The sequence below is a fragment of the Miniopterus natalensis genome, chromosome 8, assembly GCF_054644295.1.
Source record: "Miniopterus natalensis isolate mMinNat1 chromosome 8, mMinNat1.hap1, whole genome shotgun sequence".
Taxonomy (NCBI): Eukaryota; Metazoa; Chordata; class Mammalia; order Chiroptera; family Miniopteridae; genus Miniopterus; species Miniopterus natalensis.
The window spans coordinates 39,139,972-39,161,366 of record NC_142088.1 but is presented as its reverse complement, the minus strand read 5'-3'; the positions used below and the strand labels follow the sequence as shown (position 1 = coordinate 39,161,366).

At 40.3% G+C, this 21,395-nt stretch overlaps 2 protein-coding genes across 5 annotated transcripts in view; both read right to left on the bottom strand.

Annotated features, from left to right (window-relative positions):
• ATF2 (activating transcription factor 2) overlaps positions 1 to 3,165 on the bottom strand; it is a 70,878-nt gene extending 67,713 nt beyond the window's left edge. For 2 of the 3 annotated variants that reach the window (XM_016206880.2, XM_087819756.1), the window contains exon 1: positions 3,035 to 3,165. The gene's annotated coding sequence lies outside the window, so the exon portion shown is untranslated. The other variant, XM_016206958.2, reaches the window with a different exon arrangement.
• Positions 3,166 to 12,573: 9,408 nt separating this feature from the next.
• Positions 12,574 to 15,729, bottom strand: ATP5MC3 (ATP synthase membrane subunit c locus 3). Of its 2 annotated transcripts, none has more exons than XM_016207135.2 (4): positions 15,411 to 15,516; positions 14,185 to 14,262; positions 13,472 to 13,665; positions 12,574 to 12,835 (listed from the first exon to the last, which is right to left on the bottom strand). In XM_016207135.2, exons 1-4 carry the CDS (start codon positions 15,447 to 15,449, stop codon positions 12,721 to 12,723), a joined length of 426 nt encoding a protein of 141 aa, XP_016062621.1. In that variant the 5' UTR covers positions 15,450 to 15,516; the 3' UTR covers positions 12,574 to 12,720. The 2 variants fall into 2 exon arrangements, with proteins under 2 accessions (XP_016062621.1, XP_087675881.1); XM_087819755.1 differs by lacking the exon at positions 12,574 to 12,835 and adding an exon at positions 15,702 to 15,729 and having other exon boundaries at positions 13,468 to 13,665.
• Positions 15,730 to 21,395: the final 5,666 nt, after the last annotated feature.

The following is a 21,395-nucleotide window of genomic DNA, read 5'->3' as shown; positions in this document are numbered from 1 at the left end:
GCTACTACTACTGTTGAAAGTGTTTTCTATTCTTTAGGTATTAAGACAGAAAACATGGTTGAGAACCACTATCTTTAAGATACACAATACAGGCATGAGTGAACAGGCCTTGCCCCCAAAACATTCTATTTATTTATGTCCTTTCCTGTTGCAAAAGTTTTTAAACACTTTACTACCAACTGCAAAATGCCAAAAAGGAAAAAAAAAGCATCACTAAATGTACTTAAAAATGTAAATAAAGACACCAGTTTCAAGGTTAAAAAGAATAAGTGAAAATAGTACATAATAAATATATGTATATATAATTATATGATATATATTTATAATATATGTAAAATAATTCAAATTATTGTTGACTTTAAAGATCCACAAACTTCCTTAAATTTCTATGAAACTATACTTAATTCTAACTTTTGACGCTGAGCTTAAGAAACAGAACAGAAGAAATAAAATGTTTTATGGGGTATTCTCCTAGATAGAAATAGGTAAATACTATCACTACTACCTCGTCATTAAAAACATTAAGAGAACATGCAGCATTTTAGCTAAGTTCTTAGCCTGAAATAATAGAGGTGAGTATAGGATAAACACAGAAATACTCAGTTAAACTATTGACTACAACAATGCAAATTTTTTTACAGTACATTTTAATTACAAGGAACAGCATAACATGTACCATATGTGTTGATTTTTATAAAGATCAGTTGAATATCCAATTATTGTCACCCATTGGGTTTTACATGAAAGATTCTGTTATTTTCCCATGGTGACATACTAAGATCCACAAACTTGATCTAACAATTTATATAATAGCAGAGAACATATAAATTATTGAAACCCGCCCGGCTGAGCATCACCCTAGGATCCAGGTGATCAGGGTTCGATTCCTGGTCAGGGCACATGCCCTGGTTGCGGGCTCGATCCCCAGCTGGGGGTGTGCAGGAGGCAGAGATCAATGACTCTCTCATCATTGATGTTTCTCTCTCTCTCTCTCTCTCTCCTTTCCTCTCTCTGAAATCAATAAAGATATATTTAAAAACAAATAAATAAATTATTGAAACCCAACTTTCCAAAATACAAAAATTTAGGTAGGAAAAATGTAGATGATTTCTTGAATTAACGCTAGTTATAGGTAGTAGACGTTTGATGCATAGCATATAATTTTTGGATATTCATATTGCTTCCAAATCCTGAGTACCAATAAAAAGTATCCCTGCAAAATATTAAAGAGCTGACATAATAACCATTCCTATTATTATCTTGGTTTAAAAACATGAAACAAATACTCCAAGTGAAAAAAATGCAGTAATTTTTGGAATACATGTTTATGCACCTTAAAAACACACACACAAAAGTCCCTGAAAGCTCCTTCCTTACTGACAATTAAAATACAAACACCTAAATTCTAAATTATCACAATATATTTTAAATAATTAAAAAATTAATGGTAGTAGCATCTTCTCAAAGCCAGATTAAACATGTTTTGGGAAAGCAGCATACAAACCACAGTAAATTTGGAAGATTCTTATAATTACAAAGACTAAGACTCTTAACTGTAACTCAGTTACTGGTGGCCATAAAGATGCATGAACTTCCTTAAATCTGTTTTCTTGATTGCATAAGGGAATCTCTATTTTTTCATATACTTTACATAAATGTTCCTGCAATTTTGAAAAAAAGTGTTTACAATGGATTCCTCAGTCAGTGTAACAAATTTAATTAGGAGATATAATTGCTACTGTATGTGTCTTTCAGGGCACTTAACCCTGTAGGACTGACTTTTTAACAAAATTCTCACCTTCATAGCTTTGGTACAGGAGACCAAGAATACATGGTTAAAGATTATGCCTAGAAAGGCTATTACTGACAATGCCAGTGATTATGAATTTCTTCAAGTAGGACAAAATGTGCTCAGAGGAACAGTTTTTGTTCTGATTTCAAATATATACATTAAATTCATACATTGTTACTGTTTCCAAGATTTAAAATTCCTAAGAAATTGTAGCTTTCACATTATAATTTAAGGATTAGTCAATATGACTAAAGTTCATCAGGAGTAATCCCTTTTACTCCATCACATTCACTGTAGTGTTACTCTTGGCTTCACCAGTTTTAAGACTCCCCCATTAAGCGAGGGCAATTTTATACTACATAAGGGCACACAAATGGTCCCCAGCTCCTCCACCCTCTCCCTCCTTCCAGTTTCAGTTCAACGAGCGAACATAGAACGAACACACACACACACACACACACACACACACGGCTCTGGTCTCTAGGGCATCAAGGAAAAGCACAGGTTATTTCCCAACAGAAGGTCTGCAGTCCACCCAGGGAGGTGAAATGTGGGGGGAAATAAAAGAATCAATACACATCCACACCTCAGCCCCGCCCCACCGGGATAAGTGGGGGTGGCGGGAGTGTGAGGGGGAAGAAAGGGCAGAAAAGGCCGAGACTTCCAATTCCCAGATTCTCCATACCATTTGTTCCTTCATGTTCCACCGCAGCAAGTGACCCTGACCCTCTTTCCAGCCGCGCCTCCCCATCCACATCCCCGCCACCATCACATACACAGTCCCCAACCACTGAGTTCTCAGTGGGAAACCAGAGCCAACCCTCTTCCTGCTCAAACCAAGGACTGAAGGGAGGCTCCCTGATCCCTGAGCAGACCCGACGCGTTACCCAGGAACCTCTGAACTGACTAAAGGAGATAAATCGGGGGGAGGGGTCTAAGAGGAGCCGTTATTCCTTTTTCCTCTTCGTTAGGAAAGCGCGCGAGCGGGGAGGGGCCGGAACAACGAACGGCAGTTACCTAACGGTCCGGCCGGGCGGTCGGGCTCCAGAAGCCGACGCAGCGCGGCCGCTGGGGTGGCAGCACAGTCAGTCGCCCCGAGGGCTGGGCGCCGAGGCAGGAGCGCCCGAGGTGATGGGAAGCGGGGGGTGGGGACTATGGTGAGCGACGTCGCCATGTTAGTGCCTTCTTTCTCCATAGCCCTACAGTCTCCAGCCTTGCGGCCCTCTCCCCATCACCACTCACCTTTCTAAGTCACTAATTCATGCTCCTTTCGGTCGCCAGGGAGGCCTGAGCTCAGCAGTGTTTACAAACTACCCTTGGAGGAAAGGGCTGAACGGCACTTTAAAGGCCACGGACTCCCACAGGCTTCCGTCCTCTCTCGCGAGATTGGATTGACAACCCTTTTCCCCGCCCCACTCCCGGCATCCCCCCTTTCTTCTCCTGCCCCTCCCCTCCATGCACACGCCCCTTCTTGCCTCCTTTCAGACAGAGCGCCTCCGGGTCAGGTGATTCCGTCAGGTTTAAGGGAGAGGGCGGGACTTCGGGAAGGCGGGGATTGAGGGGGCGGGAACCAAAGGACACTCACTAGCTGGTGATTGGACAAAGAGCCCGAAGGGCGGGAAGCAGTTTTGGAGGGGGCGGAACCAGGGAGCGAAAACCAAGGTGTCTCGGTAGCACAGAACCTGCGGCAGCCAGTGATTGGCAGCCGGCTGGAGGCGGGCTGGGTGTGGGGCGCTGGAGCAGGTGGATGTTGAGGTCGCTGGAAGGGGTTGACGTTTTGCTGGGAGGGAAAGCTGAGTGGCCCGAGGGGGAAGAGCGGAGGGGGAGCTGGTGAGTCCCCGGAGCCCAGCCCCCCGAGGCCGGTATTTCCGTTTCTGTCGCCTCCCCGCCCTGGGTGGGAAGAAGAGTAAAGCGCCGGGAGGGGGCGGCGCGCGCCTAAACCCACCTTCCCGCTGCCCTGGAGCCTGAGAGGGGGAGCTTCTGCGAAACTGAGGCTTGGAAGAGGCCGCGTTTGCCGGAAATATCCCACTAGGCCCCGACGTGCTTAAAGCGGGAAAGCCAGATAAGTCCGTTCTGGAAAGAAAAGAAAAAGCCTTTGCTCTGAGTGTCGTTTGTTCAAAGTTTACTAACCTAAAGCTGGAACTGATTCTTCCGGCTCCTAAGCGTCTAGTGCAGTGTATGATATTAGCATATAATTATGTGTTAAGTGACTTACCAAAAGGAAATACAATGTCTTCTACTATAACACCGTAATGTAAAAAGTGCAAGAACTCGTTTTTAAGAGAAAGTCTCCCATGTTTTGGTATATCCTATTTTATCAATTTTCCTTTACTTAGTAGTTATAGATAATATGTATCAATTTTAGTAGAAATAATTTCAAACCTTTAAAACATCAACAACTCCTGTTTTTAGAGAGGACCAAAGGACACTAAATTAGAATATGGCATAGAAATGTCACTCTCTCCACAATGCTATCCCACTGCTTAATAGGTCTGCAATGCCAAAGAAATGTCTGTCAAGCTTTGAAAATAACTGTTTAGAATAAAGGGGGAGATGAGGAGATCATTTGATTAAATTAACACTAGAGACTATACAAGGGTGTGCAAAAGTAGATTTACAGTTGTGAGTACTGAAACACAGGATTTATTCTTGTATTTTATTTATTTTTGTATTATTTATTTGTATTATTTGTCTTCTTTTTTTATTATTTCGTATCCTTACTTATGATTTACCTTTTAGGTAATGATGGCTGGTAATTTACCTACTTTGCCCACCCCTGCATTTACTTCACTCCTTTATTTACTTAACAGAGAAGTAAACACTAACACAGAAATAAGTACAGTGCTGAAACTATTCCTTTTAACGTTGCTATATACGATTTAAATGTTTAAATGTCAAGTGTAGGGATATTGATTGTTCAATAAATATGCACTGGCCTAGATTGAGAAGATGATCAGCGCCCCTGTGAAAATTTGCATTAACTATTAAAAAAGGGCATGTTTTTTCAGTATCTTGTTTTTTTATTCATTAAGTGCCGATTTCTAGTCCATAACAAAATTATGAATAGTTTATGGATTAACATAAAATTCATTCACAAACATTATCTCTAAATTAAAGTGGAACTGAAATTGTTGGAAGATTGTGGGAGACAGTATTTGAGAGTTAATGAACCTGCAATTCAATAATGGCATCTGGCAAAAAAGTGAAATTGTAATGGCACTGGACTTTTTAACAGGTTTCTGGCCTGTATACATGTATGTGAGCCAACTCACTTCTCTTTTAAAGCTAATTTCATTACTCGAGAGATCAAAAGGGAGACAGGTTATTAACTCTGCTTCTCAAATTAAGATGAAAGTACCATCCTCATATCAGTAACATTAAGTAGGGTTAGTGTAGTGTAACACTAATTATATCAACAAAACCTCAGCAGCTCGGATTACTGATGATGGACATGATGATGGACAAGTTGTGCAGCTGACAAATCACAGATGGTTAGGTCTAGGATACAGTCACTAATATGGCGCTGCTTGTCTCCATTCCCAAAAATGTCTAATATAAGAAGAAAATAGATAAACGTTACGGCATTTTAGAAGAAATTTGCATCACGGTTGATTTTTAAAACAATTATTTTTCATTCACTTAAGATCAAAAATTTAAAATTCTTCTGTCTAGTTTTGATTCATTTTCAGTTAGCAGTAGGTTTGGTTTTAAATTCGTCCTCTTTGTCCCTACTCCTCTGGTCTGTTGTCAAGTAATTATCTACATAATGCACTAGAGGAACGTATTACGATAAATAAAGCCTTTCAGGAGTCCTCTTAGACAAGAGAAGAGTCATTTAGTAATACAAATAGTACTGTGACCTGTTGTGAGAATGCAGTTTTAGCTAATTTTTTAAAGAGAAAGTATAAAGAAGATGGGGAGAAAACACGTGGAGAGGATGCAGATCTGTTCAATGCATGTTGGCAGCCTGGCAGTTAGCAAAAGGTCTCACTTTATTTACATATTTCTAGTTCCACAACAGTTCATTGACTATAGCTTTTCTACAAGTGGAGAAAGCATTCAGTGTGGACAAAATGAGAGAAAGAGGGAGAGGGAGGGAGGTTGGTTTAATTTATAAACCATAGTTTTTGTTTCTCTATAGATAAACAAAACATAACATACTCCAGAGTATCCCTTATATCTGCGTTGGACTCAGGGAAAGAGTCTCTGCATTTTCACAGGTATCCTTAAGATACAGCCTAGTACAGTGCATTAGCTGTGATTTTGCCAGTGAGATCAGGTGTGTTCGTGTGTGTGTGTGTGTGTGTGTGTGTGTGTTATGAAAGGGATGGAAGAGGGAAGGCATGATTATCCACCCACCTGATATCAGAGAGATGCGATGAAAACAGCATGGTCCTAGACATTAGAGTTGATGTTTTGGGGTAGCTTCACTCATGGTACGTCGTCTTTTTCTATATCTGACAGCCCAGGGTTTTCCTACACATTGCTGAAATCACCTATGTTATTACCTCTCAGTGCCTGTTCTCACTATGGAAATTTCCATTCAGAACATTTCAAGTGCAAGGGGTACCACTGTTTACCCCCAACCTTTGGTTTCTCAAAATAATTTCTTATTTACTGTATGTAGCTTTGTGGGGGAAAAATTAGAGGGCTGTATTTATTTTAATCATACCAATTATTTTATGCCAGCCTCAGTGAGACTAGCCTGGAGACAGAGATTGGAATCTAAGGGCTCTATTTTCATCTTTTATATCAGTGCCTCCTCCAGTCTCTCTCTCATCCCACTCACTAGAAAGAGTGCTTTTCATCATCATATTCTGCTCCCCCCACACTTTTAAGTTATCAATACAAATAGATAGAACCACTCCTAGGGTAAAGAATTTTGCCTGGCCACTTCAGTGTCTACCCTTAATGGCTAGTCTATTTGAGCACCTGAGGCCCACAAAATACCAAAGCCATGAATCCCTATGCCGGGAACCAAGGAAGGTCTGGTCATATGGACCCTCCCGGGCCCTTAGACTAATACCTTGCTCTTTCCAGTTACCTTTTTACCTTGGACATAGACTCTTAGGTTAACTGTCAATCAGATGCTCTGTTCCTGTGCACTTCTTTACTCAAACTCAAAGCCAAGGTGTATTGAGCATAAACATGCCAGGCGCTGTTCCTGGTACTGAGGCTACAACTATAAACAAGACAAAGTCCTGGGGAAGGGGAGACATAATACATAGGAAAACAATAAGAATTTAAGTAATGGTAGTGACTGCTATGGAGAAAATATAGCATGGGTGTGACAACATGCAGTATTATAAGCTTACTTCTTTTATAGGATTTTAGAGGACTTGAGAGCTACAGACATTTTAGATATTTCTAGAGAGGTAGATAAATGCTTTAGCTGCAGGTATTAAGGGAATAATACTGAGCTGTCCAGTGGCTGAAAGACTCAGCCAACCTGTAGCTATTTGAGGAAGCAAACACTGGGACTCGCCTAGAAGAGGAGCAGATAGATCCTGGAGTCTCCATGGCTGGGAAGTGCTGACTAAAAGCTGTTGTTGAATGGCAGCCAACAACCATGGGTCTCCTTAAGAGTTGGCCAAGATCAGTTGTAGGATGTTAGCTCACTCTAATAGGTGGAACAATCAAAAGCCTTAGGATTTATGAGTCCATGTTAATCTCAGGTCATTTCGTCTTTTTAATATTTGAACTCCCTTGAGAAAGGAGCGCTAACTAAATTTCTAAGAGGAGATCAATTATTAGCATCAGCCAGGAGAAAGATGTATAGATTCTGACCAGGAGCCTGGACCCAACTTTATATTATAAACAGATTGATAACTGAAAGGATGTGACCTAGGGAAATAGACACAGGCATACCTGGGAGATATTTTGGTTTTGGTTCCAGACCCTGTAATAAAGCAAGTATTGCAATAAAGTGAGTAGTAGTCTTTTTGCTGGTGGAAGGTCTTGCCTTCACTTTGTAAAAAATGCAACATCTGTAAAGCGCAATAAAGTGAAGTTCAATAAAAAGAAGCATGTCTATAGTTGCATTCTTGCATCTCTTCAGCATTTGATCTGTTGCAATGTGTTGCTTTGGTTGAAGAACCTGATGAAAATCTAGCCTCACAGCTATTTAAGTAGAAAAGGACCTCCTGAAGCCCCGAAAGCCTCAGAAGTCTTCAGACCACACTTTAAGAATTACGGGATTAGCAGTACATTCCAGTGGGAAGGGGGGAAATTTTTTCCAGGGAATGAATTGACAGCTATTTGAAAGAGTCTGAGTCATGGCATGCTGGAAATTACAGTATTCTTGGACAGTGCTTCTCAAAGTTCATTGTATTTACAAATCACCTGGTATCCTTGTTAAAATTCATATTTTGATTCAGCAGTTCTGGGGTAAGGCTCTAGAACCTGTAGTTCTGACAAGTTCCCAGGTGATGCCAATGCTGCTGATACTTTGAGCAGCAGTGCTCTGGTATATTATGCTATACACATCATCAGAAAGCCTATAAACACATGTACGAGTGAGCTTGTGTGTGATGAGCAGTGGGGTGGGGGGAGAGGGAAGATAGGGATGGGCAGAGGGAAGAGAGAAGTATAATAAACTCATGTAATCTTTAAAAAAAAGCTTTAAAAAGATTTCCCTATAAATCCTATTAAGTTTTGGCTACCACTTATTAACTATCTCTGCATCAAAGCAAGGTAAGGCATAATCTTGCTACTGACAATTCAACAGCCATGTTTGTTGAGGCAGGAAGATGGCATAAGATCTGAAAAAAATTGCCCCTAATTAACAATTGGGCAAATTATTGATGGACTCTGTGTTTGGGACTGAAGTCCATAATATTATCAGTAGTTATACCATGAAATTACTAAATTAATATATGCACAGCATGTAGAAAATTGAACTCATTTATTATTTCAGGTGTAGAAATCATGTATTTAAAAAGGCTCTGCAGAGAACAGAGTGCAACAATTCAACCTTTTCCTCTCCGAGACATCTACCACCCACGTCAAACCGTATTGGCTAAAATGACTTAATAGAACTTAAAACTATGGCAGAAGCATGAGTATAGTTTATTTGGTTCTCAAATGTTACTTCCCATTTGTCTACAATCCTTAAACTTAACTTCAATGACATTCATTTCTACCCAACATTAGCCACTCATCAATGTGACCAAATTGTAGGTTCACTACAAACTCATGTTATCTACCTGGAGCTGGGTCCTTACTGCTGCTCTGTACTTCTTGTATTCACATCTACTCCAAGCCATAAACCATAACTTTCCTTCCAAACCCACGAATCTCTCTGTAAGATTATACTTCAAATTTGTATTTAAAATTCTATAAACAAAATCATTTCCCCCATATCAGCTTTTTCCTTGTCACTCCTAACATAATCACACTAAAAATTAAAGCATGGACATTGGAATCAAGGAAGATCTAAATCTGGACCCTGACTTTGCCACTTAATGGCTACATGATCTTGGAAATTGTTTAACCCCTTTGAGCCTATTTTTTTTCTCTGCATCTTGGAAAGTAATCCCAATTTTGCAGGGTTGTCATGAGGGTTAAATGACTTGAGTACAGTTTATTTGGTTCTCAAATGTTACTTCCCATTTGTCTACAATTCCTAACTAGTTCCCTCTCCTTCCCTAACTAGTTCCCAAGATCTAGACATCAAATCTACTGCTACTCTTGTAGACTTTAAAAAAACCACAAAAAAACAAAAAACATTGCCACCATCCTAGACTAGGCCCTCATTACCTCAGCAAAGCTACTATAGCAACCACTGATTGTTATTGGCCCTAGTCCATCCTATACACTGGTCTTGTATTAACCTTTTTAAAACAGAGCTCTAAGCCGTCAAAGGCTGGTTGTAGTCACCCAAATAAAACCCACTCTTATACCTGCCAGTTTACATCATTTGGCCCCAGGCTACCCTTGCAGCCTTATCTCACACTACCTCCCTCCGGTACCCAGACCGCTCTTTGCTTCTTACATGCTTTTCCTGATGCTACCCGCTAGCCAAGATTTCACTTTCTTCTGGCCTATCTTCATTCCACCAGTTCTTAAGGTTTATCTTAATTTGTAGACAAATAACATTTCTTCATGTGATTCCATCACTGGAAATTCTACCTATTTTGAAGATCTTAGTACTTACTGTCACTCTTCTGAAACCATTCTGAGATTTAGTTATTTCCATACATACCTAGTGTTTGTGGCTAGATGACATGTTTCTCTGTAATTCAAACATAACTTTCATACTCAAACCTATTCTGAGTTAATCCCAAAGGCATTAAAAATACCGCATTTCTGCAACTTGGAAAGGTAACAACTTAATACCAAATAGAAAGTATGCTTGGAAAACTGGCACTCTGCCGCTCTCAGTGCTCTCATCTGTTGGACTTTTAAAAAACCAAACTCTTATCAACATGAATTCACTTGATGTTTGTGAAAATAACATCTTACTGGCCTCTGTTCAGAAACTAAGAAGCTGGTGAAAAGCATATGCCATTAATATTTGTAAGGCTCATGAACTAAGGGAAGTGGTACTTCCTGTAAAATGGTGCACAATAAACATTTCTGCTGTCAGTAGACGTATTCCAGTGAAGTACTTTCAACCTCAGAAACTTGTTACTGGACATAAAAATATAGTAGAGGGATATACTTCAGGATGTCGTCCCTTTTAATGTCCTTTTTGCCTTCTAGGTAAAGTAGGCTGTGGTTATACTTCTGTTATACTTTCTAAAGTCTTTTTTTTCCCTCAGCAACATGAAGTCAGGCAGCCACAGCCCAGATACTTCCATTCCACTTTCAGATTTCCTCAGCGAGGGGCATCTCTTGCAGAAACCTGTTCCAGAATCAATGTTTCAGGCCTCTTCAACCAACCACCAAACCAGCATTACGAACATTTTTGTTTTTAAACACAAGTTGATTTAAACCAACTTGATCACAGGACTAGTTAATCTACATATTTTCCTAGTATTAAAAAATTTGGTATGATTTATACTACATACTTTGTGTTAACAGTACTTTAATTGTAGTAAAATATATTTGCCATTTTAACGATTTTAGTGTGTCAATTCAGTGGCATTTAGTATTCACAATGTTGTTCAACCATCACCACTATCTACTTCCAAAATGTTTTTATTACCCCAAAGCAATCCCCATACCCATTAAGCAATCACTCCCTATTCTTCCCATCTCCCCAGCCCCTGATAATGTGCTTTGTCTCTATGGATTTGCCTATTCTGGATATTTCATATAAATGGAATCATATAGCATGCAGCCTCTTGTGTCTGGCATTTTTCACTTACCATGTTTTCAAGGTTCATTCATGTTGTAGCATGTATCAGTCAGTACCCCATTCATTTTTATGGCTGAACAGTATTTCACTACATGGATATACATTTTGCTTATCCATTGATCAGTTGATAGACAACTGGTTTCTACCTTTTAGCAATTGTGAATAGTGCTGCTATGAACATTCAAATACAAGGTTTTGTTTGAATACTTGTTTCTTAAAATCTTTTGGGTATATACTAAGTTCTGGAATCCCTGGGTCATACAAAGAGTACTTTTAATTTACATTGCTGAATTCAAATACTGAGTAGTATTGTTAAAAAAAATAGTGACGTCTCCAGGAATGACAGACTAGATGACTAACCAATCAAAAAGTGGTAATAGCTCTAGCTCTAGCTTTTTGTAGCCTCATTTCACTGTATAGACAGTAGGATGAATACATGTAAGTTAGTGATTCTCTGTGCACAAAAATTGACCTGGGAAACCTTTTAAAAAAATGCAGACAACTGAGTCTCATGGCCCAAGATTCCAATTCAGTAGGTTCAGAACCTAGGGATTTGTATTTTAAACAGACATCCTAGGTGATTTTGATAGAGGTGGTCTTCCCACGGTACTCTGAGAAACCCTGGTAATTGATGACTCAACTGAAATCAAATTAGGCAAAGGGCATTAAAGGAGTACAATGTAGGTTTCATAATTGTCATCTTAACCTTCATGGAAACCCTGAAACTGAGATGACATTATATAATGGTACAATGTGTTTACTAGGGGAAAAACTCAGTCTTTCTATAGTAATACCGCTTTCTTACTCTTAATAGGAAAAAATTTGACCAAGAAGCAACATGTACTATCATAAACAAAATACTGTTGGATCAACTATTATCTCCAAGACTCCTACTATAAACATGTTAGTATCAATGATAAGCAATGCTTTAGCAACTTTGGGCTTTAAAAATGTAGCCAATTCGGTTTTGGTTTTTAATGAAAGCCTTGTTTGAGAAACTAGCTGCTAGATTGTTTCTTCTTAGAAGACAGATAAGATTCATTATAGACACACAATTGCTTAGAAACTTAATGAAAATTGCTTCCTACTCCCATCCTAAAAAGCTGACATGATTTTTAGATCTAGCTGTGTAAGATCAGCCAAGTTACTCTTGGAAGATGATCTTGCTTCCAAGTATTGAATTCATGTTAGCTCTTAAAAACAAAAGTATCTTGAACAATTAACTATCTTGGTTTAAATAATCATATTTCATAGAAGCTGAAAGCACTCAAAATTTCTCCTTTAATGATTAAACAAAAACCCCATAATTTACAATGTGCAGAACACTAGATAAAAGAATTCTCGTAAAAATTACATTAGGATCTTTTTCATCAGTGGGGCAACTGCTGTTAATTCCCTCTGACTTGTACAGCATCTGCCTGAATGCACGTCCCTTCTTTGTGATGATCTAAATTTAGGTAAGTACAAATCACAGCAAAAATTAAAGTTTTCATCTTTAATGAAATGACTTTGGAAATAATGTCTTATTTCCACGACACCAATACTACAGTGTTCGGAGTCACAGTAAAGTACACAGAATTACATCCGTAATTAATATGAATGCCAACATTCCAAGCAGTAATTTCCATTACATGGCAAACAAAATCAAGAAAGCAACCATCAAACAAAAGAGACCCATAGCTTCAGACAAGGCAAATCCCAGGATAGCATATGAGAACAGCTGCTGCTTCAGCGAAGGGTTTCTAAAAGAGACAAACACATTTAATTGTTACTGTGAAATATTTGAATTTCAATGGTAAATGTTAAAGAATCAGATTACTAGTGTGGGGATCTTTGTAAACTGGGAAATACTGGAAGTGTATTTGCCTAGATCTCTTTTGCTTTGCCTTTGACATTCCTTTCTCCTCAATCCTAATTGTGAGGAAAAGGGGGAGAGCTGACTCTGTATGTCAATATAAATGGTTAGTCTTCATTTTGGGGAGTTCTGACATTCTTCTTATGCCTGTGTAAGTATGTTCTCTACCTTTTAAGAACTGAGAGTTTAGAAATAAGGTCTTTAGTAATAAAATGAAAACTGACTTTTATAGAATGTGCTATTAATTCTATTCCCAGTATAGCTTAACAATTAAGAGTGCAGACTGTGAAGTCAAACTGAGTTAGCTATGACTTTGAGACCTGTGTTGCTAGTCCTTCATAGGTAAATAGGAGTATATCTCCAATGGGTGTTGTGGGGAGTAAAGTGAGATGTGTGCAAAGCCCTCAAAATAGAATGCAAGACACAGGGTAGGCACTTAATACAAAGTAGCTATTATTATTTCACTAAATTTTCTAAGTTTCCAACTATTTCAAGCATACCCTTATTTGGCCATGGAAATTACCTGGCATAACCAATGATAAGGCTGCCAAAGACTGTTCCAATACCAGCACCAGAACCAGCCACTCCTACTGTTGCAGCACCTGCACCAATAAATTTGGCAGCAGTATCAATGTCTCTGCTGATTGCACTGGTCTGAAACTCCCTTTGGATTAGCTGAGGCACACCATTCTGGGCCCCATTAAATACTGTAGAGCCCTAGAGAACAGGAAATAAAGGCAAAGGTCAATCAGTAATCACAGTTAGCTATTTTAATTACTATACTGTCAAAATGATAACTAGTTTTCTATTTTGTAGCCAAGTTTGAATAGGAGGTGGTATGGCACAATAGAAAAATCAAGGGCTTAAAATCCAATCTTGTACAATAGGGATAACAATATTTATACCCTATAAAGTTGAAAATTTAGAAACAATGTACATGCATATGCTTTTAAAAGAGTAAGTTTTTCAATAACTGCAGCTATTATAATTTTAAATATAGGCAACACAAGCCTATATACTTAAATATACATAAGTATATTTCTTAGCCAAATCAGGTGGGTAAGTTTTGGATACAGAAGTTTATTTTATAGGCTTATCTTCTGCACATTTTATAAAATGTGGAAAGGATTGCCTTCAAACCATTCATTCATGAGTTTTTTTCCCCCCCTTCACTTTAATTAAAACCATAAGACATACTTAGGAGTGTCACTTAATTTCTATTATTACAACTATTACCTCTCCAGTCCTAGCTTCTGGTCGAGATAACACTGATGCAGAAATTGGTCTGTATGCAAGTCTGGACCCAGCTCGGATCTATTAATGAAAGAAAATATCACGTAATAAGTAAGGATATAGATAAGACTTCATTGACCCTTCTTGCACCATGAGTTCTAAGAAAGCAAGCAGCATAAATGAGTCAAAGTTCATGACTTTCCTGTATTGACACTTATCTTGGCTGTTTGGTCATTTTAAATACATGAAGCAACTTTAATAGTTTTTAAAACTTGCCTCATAAGCTATTTGTAATATACTGTACAAAACTTCTAAGAACTAGCTTAAAAAAAAAAGTATTGCTTTTAAAATTTCAATTACTGTAGTGTCACAATTCAGATCATAAGAACAGCAATAAACACCACACATTCTTTGGTAAGTTCAAGGGGATCAACAAGTGAGTTTATTAGGAGAAAATAAGCTTCTTATTTAAAATAGCCCATTAGTTAATATGAGCTCCCACCATTTCCAAGACATTCCAACATGTCTGTTAATCATAAAATTAAAAAGCAGTTGAAGCAATTCTACATCAGAGTAAGAATAATCGGTGAAATACTCTGACCATAAGGACATATTCCAGTCCATGCTCTGCCTGTCCTTGAGTGTCCACTAAACTAAGGTCACAGAAAATTCCTTCGGAACCAAGATCTAATTCTCTAAGACAAATCTCCCATATCTTCTCTTCACCTAAAGCCTCTAAAACGGTTATGGAAGTAACATTCTAGAGGCAGGAAGACAGCTTTAGGCTGCTCCGCCACCTTCCTCCACCCACGCAGGGCGAGGCAAAGTCCCTCCCTCTGCAGCAGCGAGTTTGACCTACAGACAGGCAACAGAGAGCTCTGCTGCGGTGAACTAGGCCTCAGCGGCCCCCTCCCCTGCTCACAGCACCCCAACCTTAGCCTCCACCCCAACCCGCCAGCGTGACCGAGGGAGTGGGGGAGGGGGCCGCTCCGGGCCGGGAGCAAGGAGGGCTTGACCTACACCGCTCCGGGCCTGACAGCTAGGCCTCGGCCGCCCTCCATCGCCCTGGTGGAGGAAGGAGCAGAACGGGGCGCGCCAGGATCGGGAGGGAAGGACACCGGATTAGGGGGTGAGGGGAGATGCCCCGAGAGGCCGGTGTGCGCCGCCCACTCAACAACGTGGCCGCTGCAGGCCGACAGGTCGAGCCCCGGCCCAGCTGGGCTACGCACCAGAGCGGGGGTGCAGGCGAGCTTGGCGCAGGCGAACATCTTACACTCCTGGGGCGGCGCGGCTGGAGGACTTGGTGGCAGGCGACGTGGGCTCCGCTCCCGCTTTCTGCGGAGGAAAAGAGGCTTAAGGTCAAGTGCCCTCCGAGGGCCTGGACTCCCCGCCAGGTCCCGCGGGCCCCCGTGCACGCCGCGGGCTCGGGCGCCGCGCCCAGCGAGGCGCCGGCAGAATGAATGGGTCCCCGTGGGCGCCGCTCCGCCCGGGGAGGCCCCGCGCCCGCGCCCTCGGCTTACCTTCCCAGGAGGTGGCGGCGGCGGCGGCGGCAGAGGTCGAACGAGTGGGGCTGGGCGCGCAGGCGCGGGCCGGCTCTTATCCCCGCCGCGGCACCCGGATGGAGAAGGCGGGGAATCGGGTGCAGTCGGGAAGGCGCTCAAGGTCACTTTGTAACAACTTTATTGGTAGTCGTTGGGAAGGACACTGACAGCCGCCCGCTGATGGGCTGGCTGGTAGACCGTGGGCGGTAGAGCAGAGGCAAAAAGAGGTTGAAAATCAGCCCTGGCGGAGAGACATGAACAGGTTTTGGTCTAAACCGCTGGAGGAAAGGCCGCTTTTCTTTCAGTTGACACCTTGTGAGATTTGGCCTCTTATCAGTTGCTCTCAGTAGAGGGTCCCCTTCCTGGCCATTCTCTGCGAGGGAGGACTTTGTGTGCTGGGAAATGGGTTTATTCACTACTCGACAGGACAGATTAGGGTCCCCAGCAAAGTGAATACGTTTCTTTAAAGGAATTTGGAAAAGGATTCCAGAGGGATGGTTAGCTCTTTGGACGAAAGAGGACCTGGCCTAGAAGTACTGGGACAAAGGAATGAGCAGATGAGCAGCCTAAGGGTTTTGCGCTCTGGGGCACGAAGTTGGCCGTTGGTAAAGTGAGAGAGGTCAGTTTTTCTTCCAGCTCTAGATTGGAAGAATTAAGGGATTGTATTGTATCTCATGAAGGCCTGGGACTAAAGAAAATCTGAATATTTTCAAAACCTACCCAACTTTAACATTGGTTTTTGCTAACTTCGGACAAATCATCTTCTTCAAATGCCAACAGAAATGTCTCAGAAAACAGCTTTTACTGAACTTCTACTTTACTGAGTCCACAGATTCAAATGCTAATCTCATCCAGAAACACGTTCACTGATACGCCCAGAAGTCATGTTTAATCTGGGCACCCCTTGGCCAGCCAAACTGATACATAAAACTAATCATCATATGTTTTATACTTTAATAATAGATCCTCTTAAGGGAAAAATTATTCTAAATGGATTTGCGTATGGAGATAGATTAAGGGAAGTTCCTGTTTGTTCAGCCATAAATCAGTAGTAGTAACTGTTGAGGAGGAGGCACGAGACAAGCAAGGATTCCTAACAGGATTACTTCAGGGTACATACGGACAGAGGCCTGTGGCAGAAAGAGGTGAAGTCTAAGTTCAGGCCCTGCGCTGTCAACATGTCAATAAACGGATGAACTGACCTAAAAGAGGAGAGAATAGGTCCTTTGTAGGTTCTATCAGGGTTTAAATATTTATGAAGAATATTAGGTGTTCAAAGAACAGATGCTGTATCTTTGAGAATGGTGTGTGTGTATGTGTGTGTATGTATGTGTGTGTGTAACACAGAGAGAGAAAGAGAGAATGGATCCAATAATTATCTTCTGGAAGAAGAAAGACTTTAAAGAATACAAAAGCATATCCACCTCACACAGGCTGGAGGCTCAGAAACTGGACTTGGGCTTCTGAAGTGCAGCCCAGACAATGAGGGCTCTGACCATGGCCATGTGTCCAAGGTGCTTTCTAGACCAATTTACTCAGACTTTGCTGGGTTTTGCATCCTAAGATTTACACTGATAGAAGGAGGGAAGTGGATCTTGAGTGACACCAACCCATGTTGATAGGGGGTGTATATTTGCACTGAGGAAGTTTGAATTTAAAAAGGCACTTTCCGAGAACTTTTTGTGAAGTATTTAATCCTCTCTGTATTTTTTCCTTAGACTGTGGAGATACGTTAAGTTATGAGACATAACTTGTAGTATCTGATAAGCCTGGCTGATGATGGCATGGGGAGGAAAGGAATGGGGAGGTAAAGAGAAGTATGAAAAATCATTTCCAATATAGCTGCAGCCATCTCTCCTATCCTGCAAGACCCTCTGCATTCACTCATCAAGCAGCGGAGTCTGTTTCCCTTGTTAAATCTGGGCTGACCCTGTGACTTGCCTTGACCAAGAGAATACAGTATATTGGAAGTAGGAACTTGTGGCTTCTGGACTAGGCCTTAAGAGGTCCCATAGCTTACATTCTCTCTTTCTTAGAAATCAGCCACCATATTAAGAAACATGGGTTAGACATTTAAATGCTAAGAAACCACACGTACAGCAGAAAGCCTCATGAAAGAGAATTAAACTACCCCGACATGTGCAAGAGGGCCTCTTACGTTCTCTAGCTTCAGTGAAGCCTTCCCAGTCAACACGGCATGGAGCAGAAGTGAGCCCTGTCCAAATTCTGCTGGGATAGAATATTTACTGAATGAATTCCAAATAATTCAGTAGGGAATTAAAAGTATATGTATCTTTCCATATCCTCTCATAGGGCCAGAGGGTCTTGGCTAAAATTTATATAAAGAGTTACATGAAAACAATATACTAACAAAATGAATATTATTCCATCATTTTTCTGGTAAAATATGCTAGTTATTGAGAAAATGTTTATTTCATGGTTGATAATTAATATTGAAAAACTACTTACATAACAGGAAAATGAATAAGTGTATGGCTATGAGATCAAGGCCCTCTGTGGACTCTTGCCCATCTCAAAAATAATTTACTCATTTTTCTTTCTTTTTTTTAAAAAATATATCTTTATTGATTTCAGAGAGAGAGAGAGAGAAACATCACTGATGAGAGAGTCGTCATTGATCAGCTGCCTGCTGCATGCCCCCTACTGGGGATCGAGCCCGCAACCTGGGCATGTGCCCTGACCGGGAATCGAACGATGATCTCCTGGATCATGGTTGATGCTCAACCGCTGAGCCATGCCTGGCCGGGCTCATCTTTCAATGAATTCATGGCAGACTCAGTTGCCTATCCAACATCATTCTCTCTCCCTCTTTTTTTCTTACTTACAGATCCCTGTTCACAGCTTAAAAAGTACTGAGCTACTCAGGTTGCCTTACGGTCAGAAATGGTCAATGACAGGTGAGCTGAAGCTACTTGGCATTGTTCCTTAGGTTGCTTCGAAGGGGGTAGATTCAGTTGGCTCATTTCTTTATTCCTTTTCCTTTTCTTTTCCCTGCCTGGAATTTGGACCCAGCGTCTGGAGGTGAAGTAGCAATCTTGCAGCCATGAGTACAGAAGCCACCCATGAAGGAGAGAGAAACTGGACACTAAAAGGAGCCTGAGTTCTTAATTTTTTTGTCAATAGCTATAGCTAGCTCTTGAGTGCCTATTTATGGACTTTATGTTACACAAGAAAATAAATCTCTATTTGGTAAAGCCACTAAAGTCAGTTTTCTGTTATATGCAGCTGAATGCAACCCAAACCAGTATATAATTTTATAGATCTATGCCTCTGAAGCTGTTTCGTATTTGGGCTGTAATTACAGCAGAAATGGCTTTCTCCTGCAGAATTTATATGAACTTACACCTGTCTTTCCCCCGGTATTCCCTGGTATATCTGCTAGAGACCAGTCAGGAGACAGACATATTAGCAATTTGAACAAGGAAAACTTAACATAAAGAATGTTAACCAGTAAAAGGTGTCTATAACTATGTAAGAAGGGTAGAGTGTACTCTATGATACAGAAATAGCAACTGTGGGAATAGTTTCTACCCTTGGCTAAGGAAGGGTGAACAGCAAGGAAGAACTTTGAGACTTAGAGAGGGCATGGCTGCCATAGGAATGTACAGTCCACCAGTAGGGGCCACAAGTGAACCATGAGCCCTGCTGAGGCTAACAGAAGCAGTTATTTGCACACCAATCAACTTGCCCACGTGAAAAACAGTATAAGCGAAAGGAAAAGTCCTTCTCCTCGGCCTCTAGACTAACAGTGTCTTTCCATCGCCCTCTATTGGCAAAGTCTAATATTTTGCTGGTTGTCAAAGCAGAAATGCCTGCAGGGTTCAGCTCTACAATAACCAAGCAAGGCAGAGAAGGATGGATTTGTCGCTGAGAAGTCACTGACACGGCTGGCAAGATTTTCAAGGGCAGTTCTAATTTATATTTAATTCTTCTGTAGCACATTACATAGAATGTTAAACATAATAGTCATTCAATACATTTTTGTTCAATAATAATAGAGGGCTTAGTATGTACAAAGTAATTTGTAATAACTATATTGTTCTTCTCTTTTAACTTAGATTTTAGTCAATTTGGACAAATTAGAGTGACCTCTAGAATGTCTTTTTCTTTCTAGTATTGCAAAATTCAAACTTAGAGAACCAAAGGAAGCTTTTTTTTTTTAATTTGTTTGATTATACATCTTTATATTTCTTCATAGCACTTGTCGCTACCTGGAATTATTTATTGTTTGTTTGTTTAGCTCTCACATTAGACTATAAGTCCATGAAGGCAGGAACTTTGTTTTGTTCATTGATGTATCCACATAGTCTAGAACATGCTTGGCTCATTAATAGGCATTCAATGAATTTTTGAGCAATAGAGTTGGAGAAGGAAGGGAGGAACTGTTAACTTTTTCTTTACACACCTCTATCATCTGGTATGTTATCATACACATGAATTACTTTAAAAATTTAAAAAACAATGTATTGGAAAAGTTTTAATAATTCACATAATTGATAAAATTTATTACACTATCTCCCTATGGTGCTTGCATTAACTAAACCACAGGAGTCATTCTTAAACGTTAAATTTCTTGGTTCCTGGTGATGGGCTTGGGCATACTTTTAGGCAATAACCCTACCCAGTACTTTTCCAGTTATATTCAAACTCTATCTATGGCATTTAAAGCATTGCGCACATGTGTGTGTGTGCATGTGTGTGTACCTTCTTATCTACATATTGTCTGGAGTTTCTTGTATGTGATAGGAAGGTGTTATATCAATTTCACCTATTTTTAAAGACAATCAGTTACAAGTCCTTATTCTCCTTCAATAAATTAAATCCATCCATATTCAGTGGACCCAGATATTCCATTTATGTTAAGAAATAAGAAATTTTACAATGCTAATAAAATATTTGAGAGGACTCCTGTTTATCAAGTTTTTCTGCTACTCTAGCCCAGTGAAGTCTTTAAGGGTCATATTCCGAGTCCCAGTGCCATGTGATATATGAGGGTCTTATATCAATTCGGGGAATTATAGGTTTTCCACATGGTATAAATACATCATGCTAAGTATGCTTTATTTTCTGTCCACTTTTGGATTATCGTGACTTTATGGAGGAATGGAATGGTTACACAGCACAATCACTCTTTCCTTGGCCACCTCTTACACCTCTTAAATTGATTTTAGTCAATTATTCCATTATGTAGTTTGTTCAGACATAGTACTAGACTTTTCCTTACCCATCTTGCTTTGCTGAGAATTCCTGAACTATGAACTTTGATACTGAGACTAATTTCCTATGCCATGTCCCCAAGCCAGGGAAACTGATTAAAGTGGTGATGGCTGGCTATCTAGTATTTTTTAAGGAAAGTGTGGTTTTCAGAGGCGCTGAAGGAGCCAAAATGGGGTCTGTAAGTGCAAGTCTCAGGTTCATTTAAGCCTCAAGGATTATAGAGGACTTGCCTTTCTTGATTGGAACCAGAGGAGAACATAGGCAAAATGTGCAACTTTTAAATGTAAAAACTTGTATTTGAACTTGAAGTAGAAAATATGGTCAGACAAAAACTCATGATCAGTGGCTACAGGAAAGGAAAACAAAGTTTATAGTAGACAAAAGCTTTAATTTAGTGGGTCCCATTCCTTCGTGATGGGAACATTCCAGTTTGGA

Bases quoted from the DNA above. Each gene is read 5' to 3' on its own strand.
- ATP5MC3 (XM_016207135.2), bottom strand. From the start codon at position 15,449: ATGTTCGCCTGCGCCAAGCTCGCCTGCACCCCCGCTCTG. The intron at 14,263-15,410 runs GTGCGTAGCCCA...TTTCATTAATAG, and splicing joins TCGCCTGCACCCCCGCTCTG to ATCCGAGCTGGGTCCAGACT. The intron at 13,666-14,184 runs GTAATAGTTGTA...CCTGTTCTCTAG, and splicing joins CAGAAGCTAGGACTGGAGAG to GGCTCTACAGTATTTAATGG.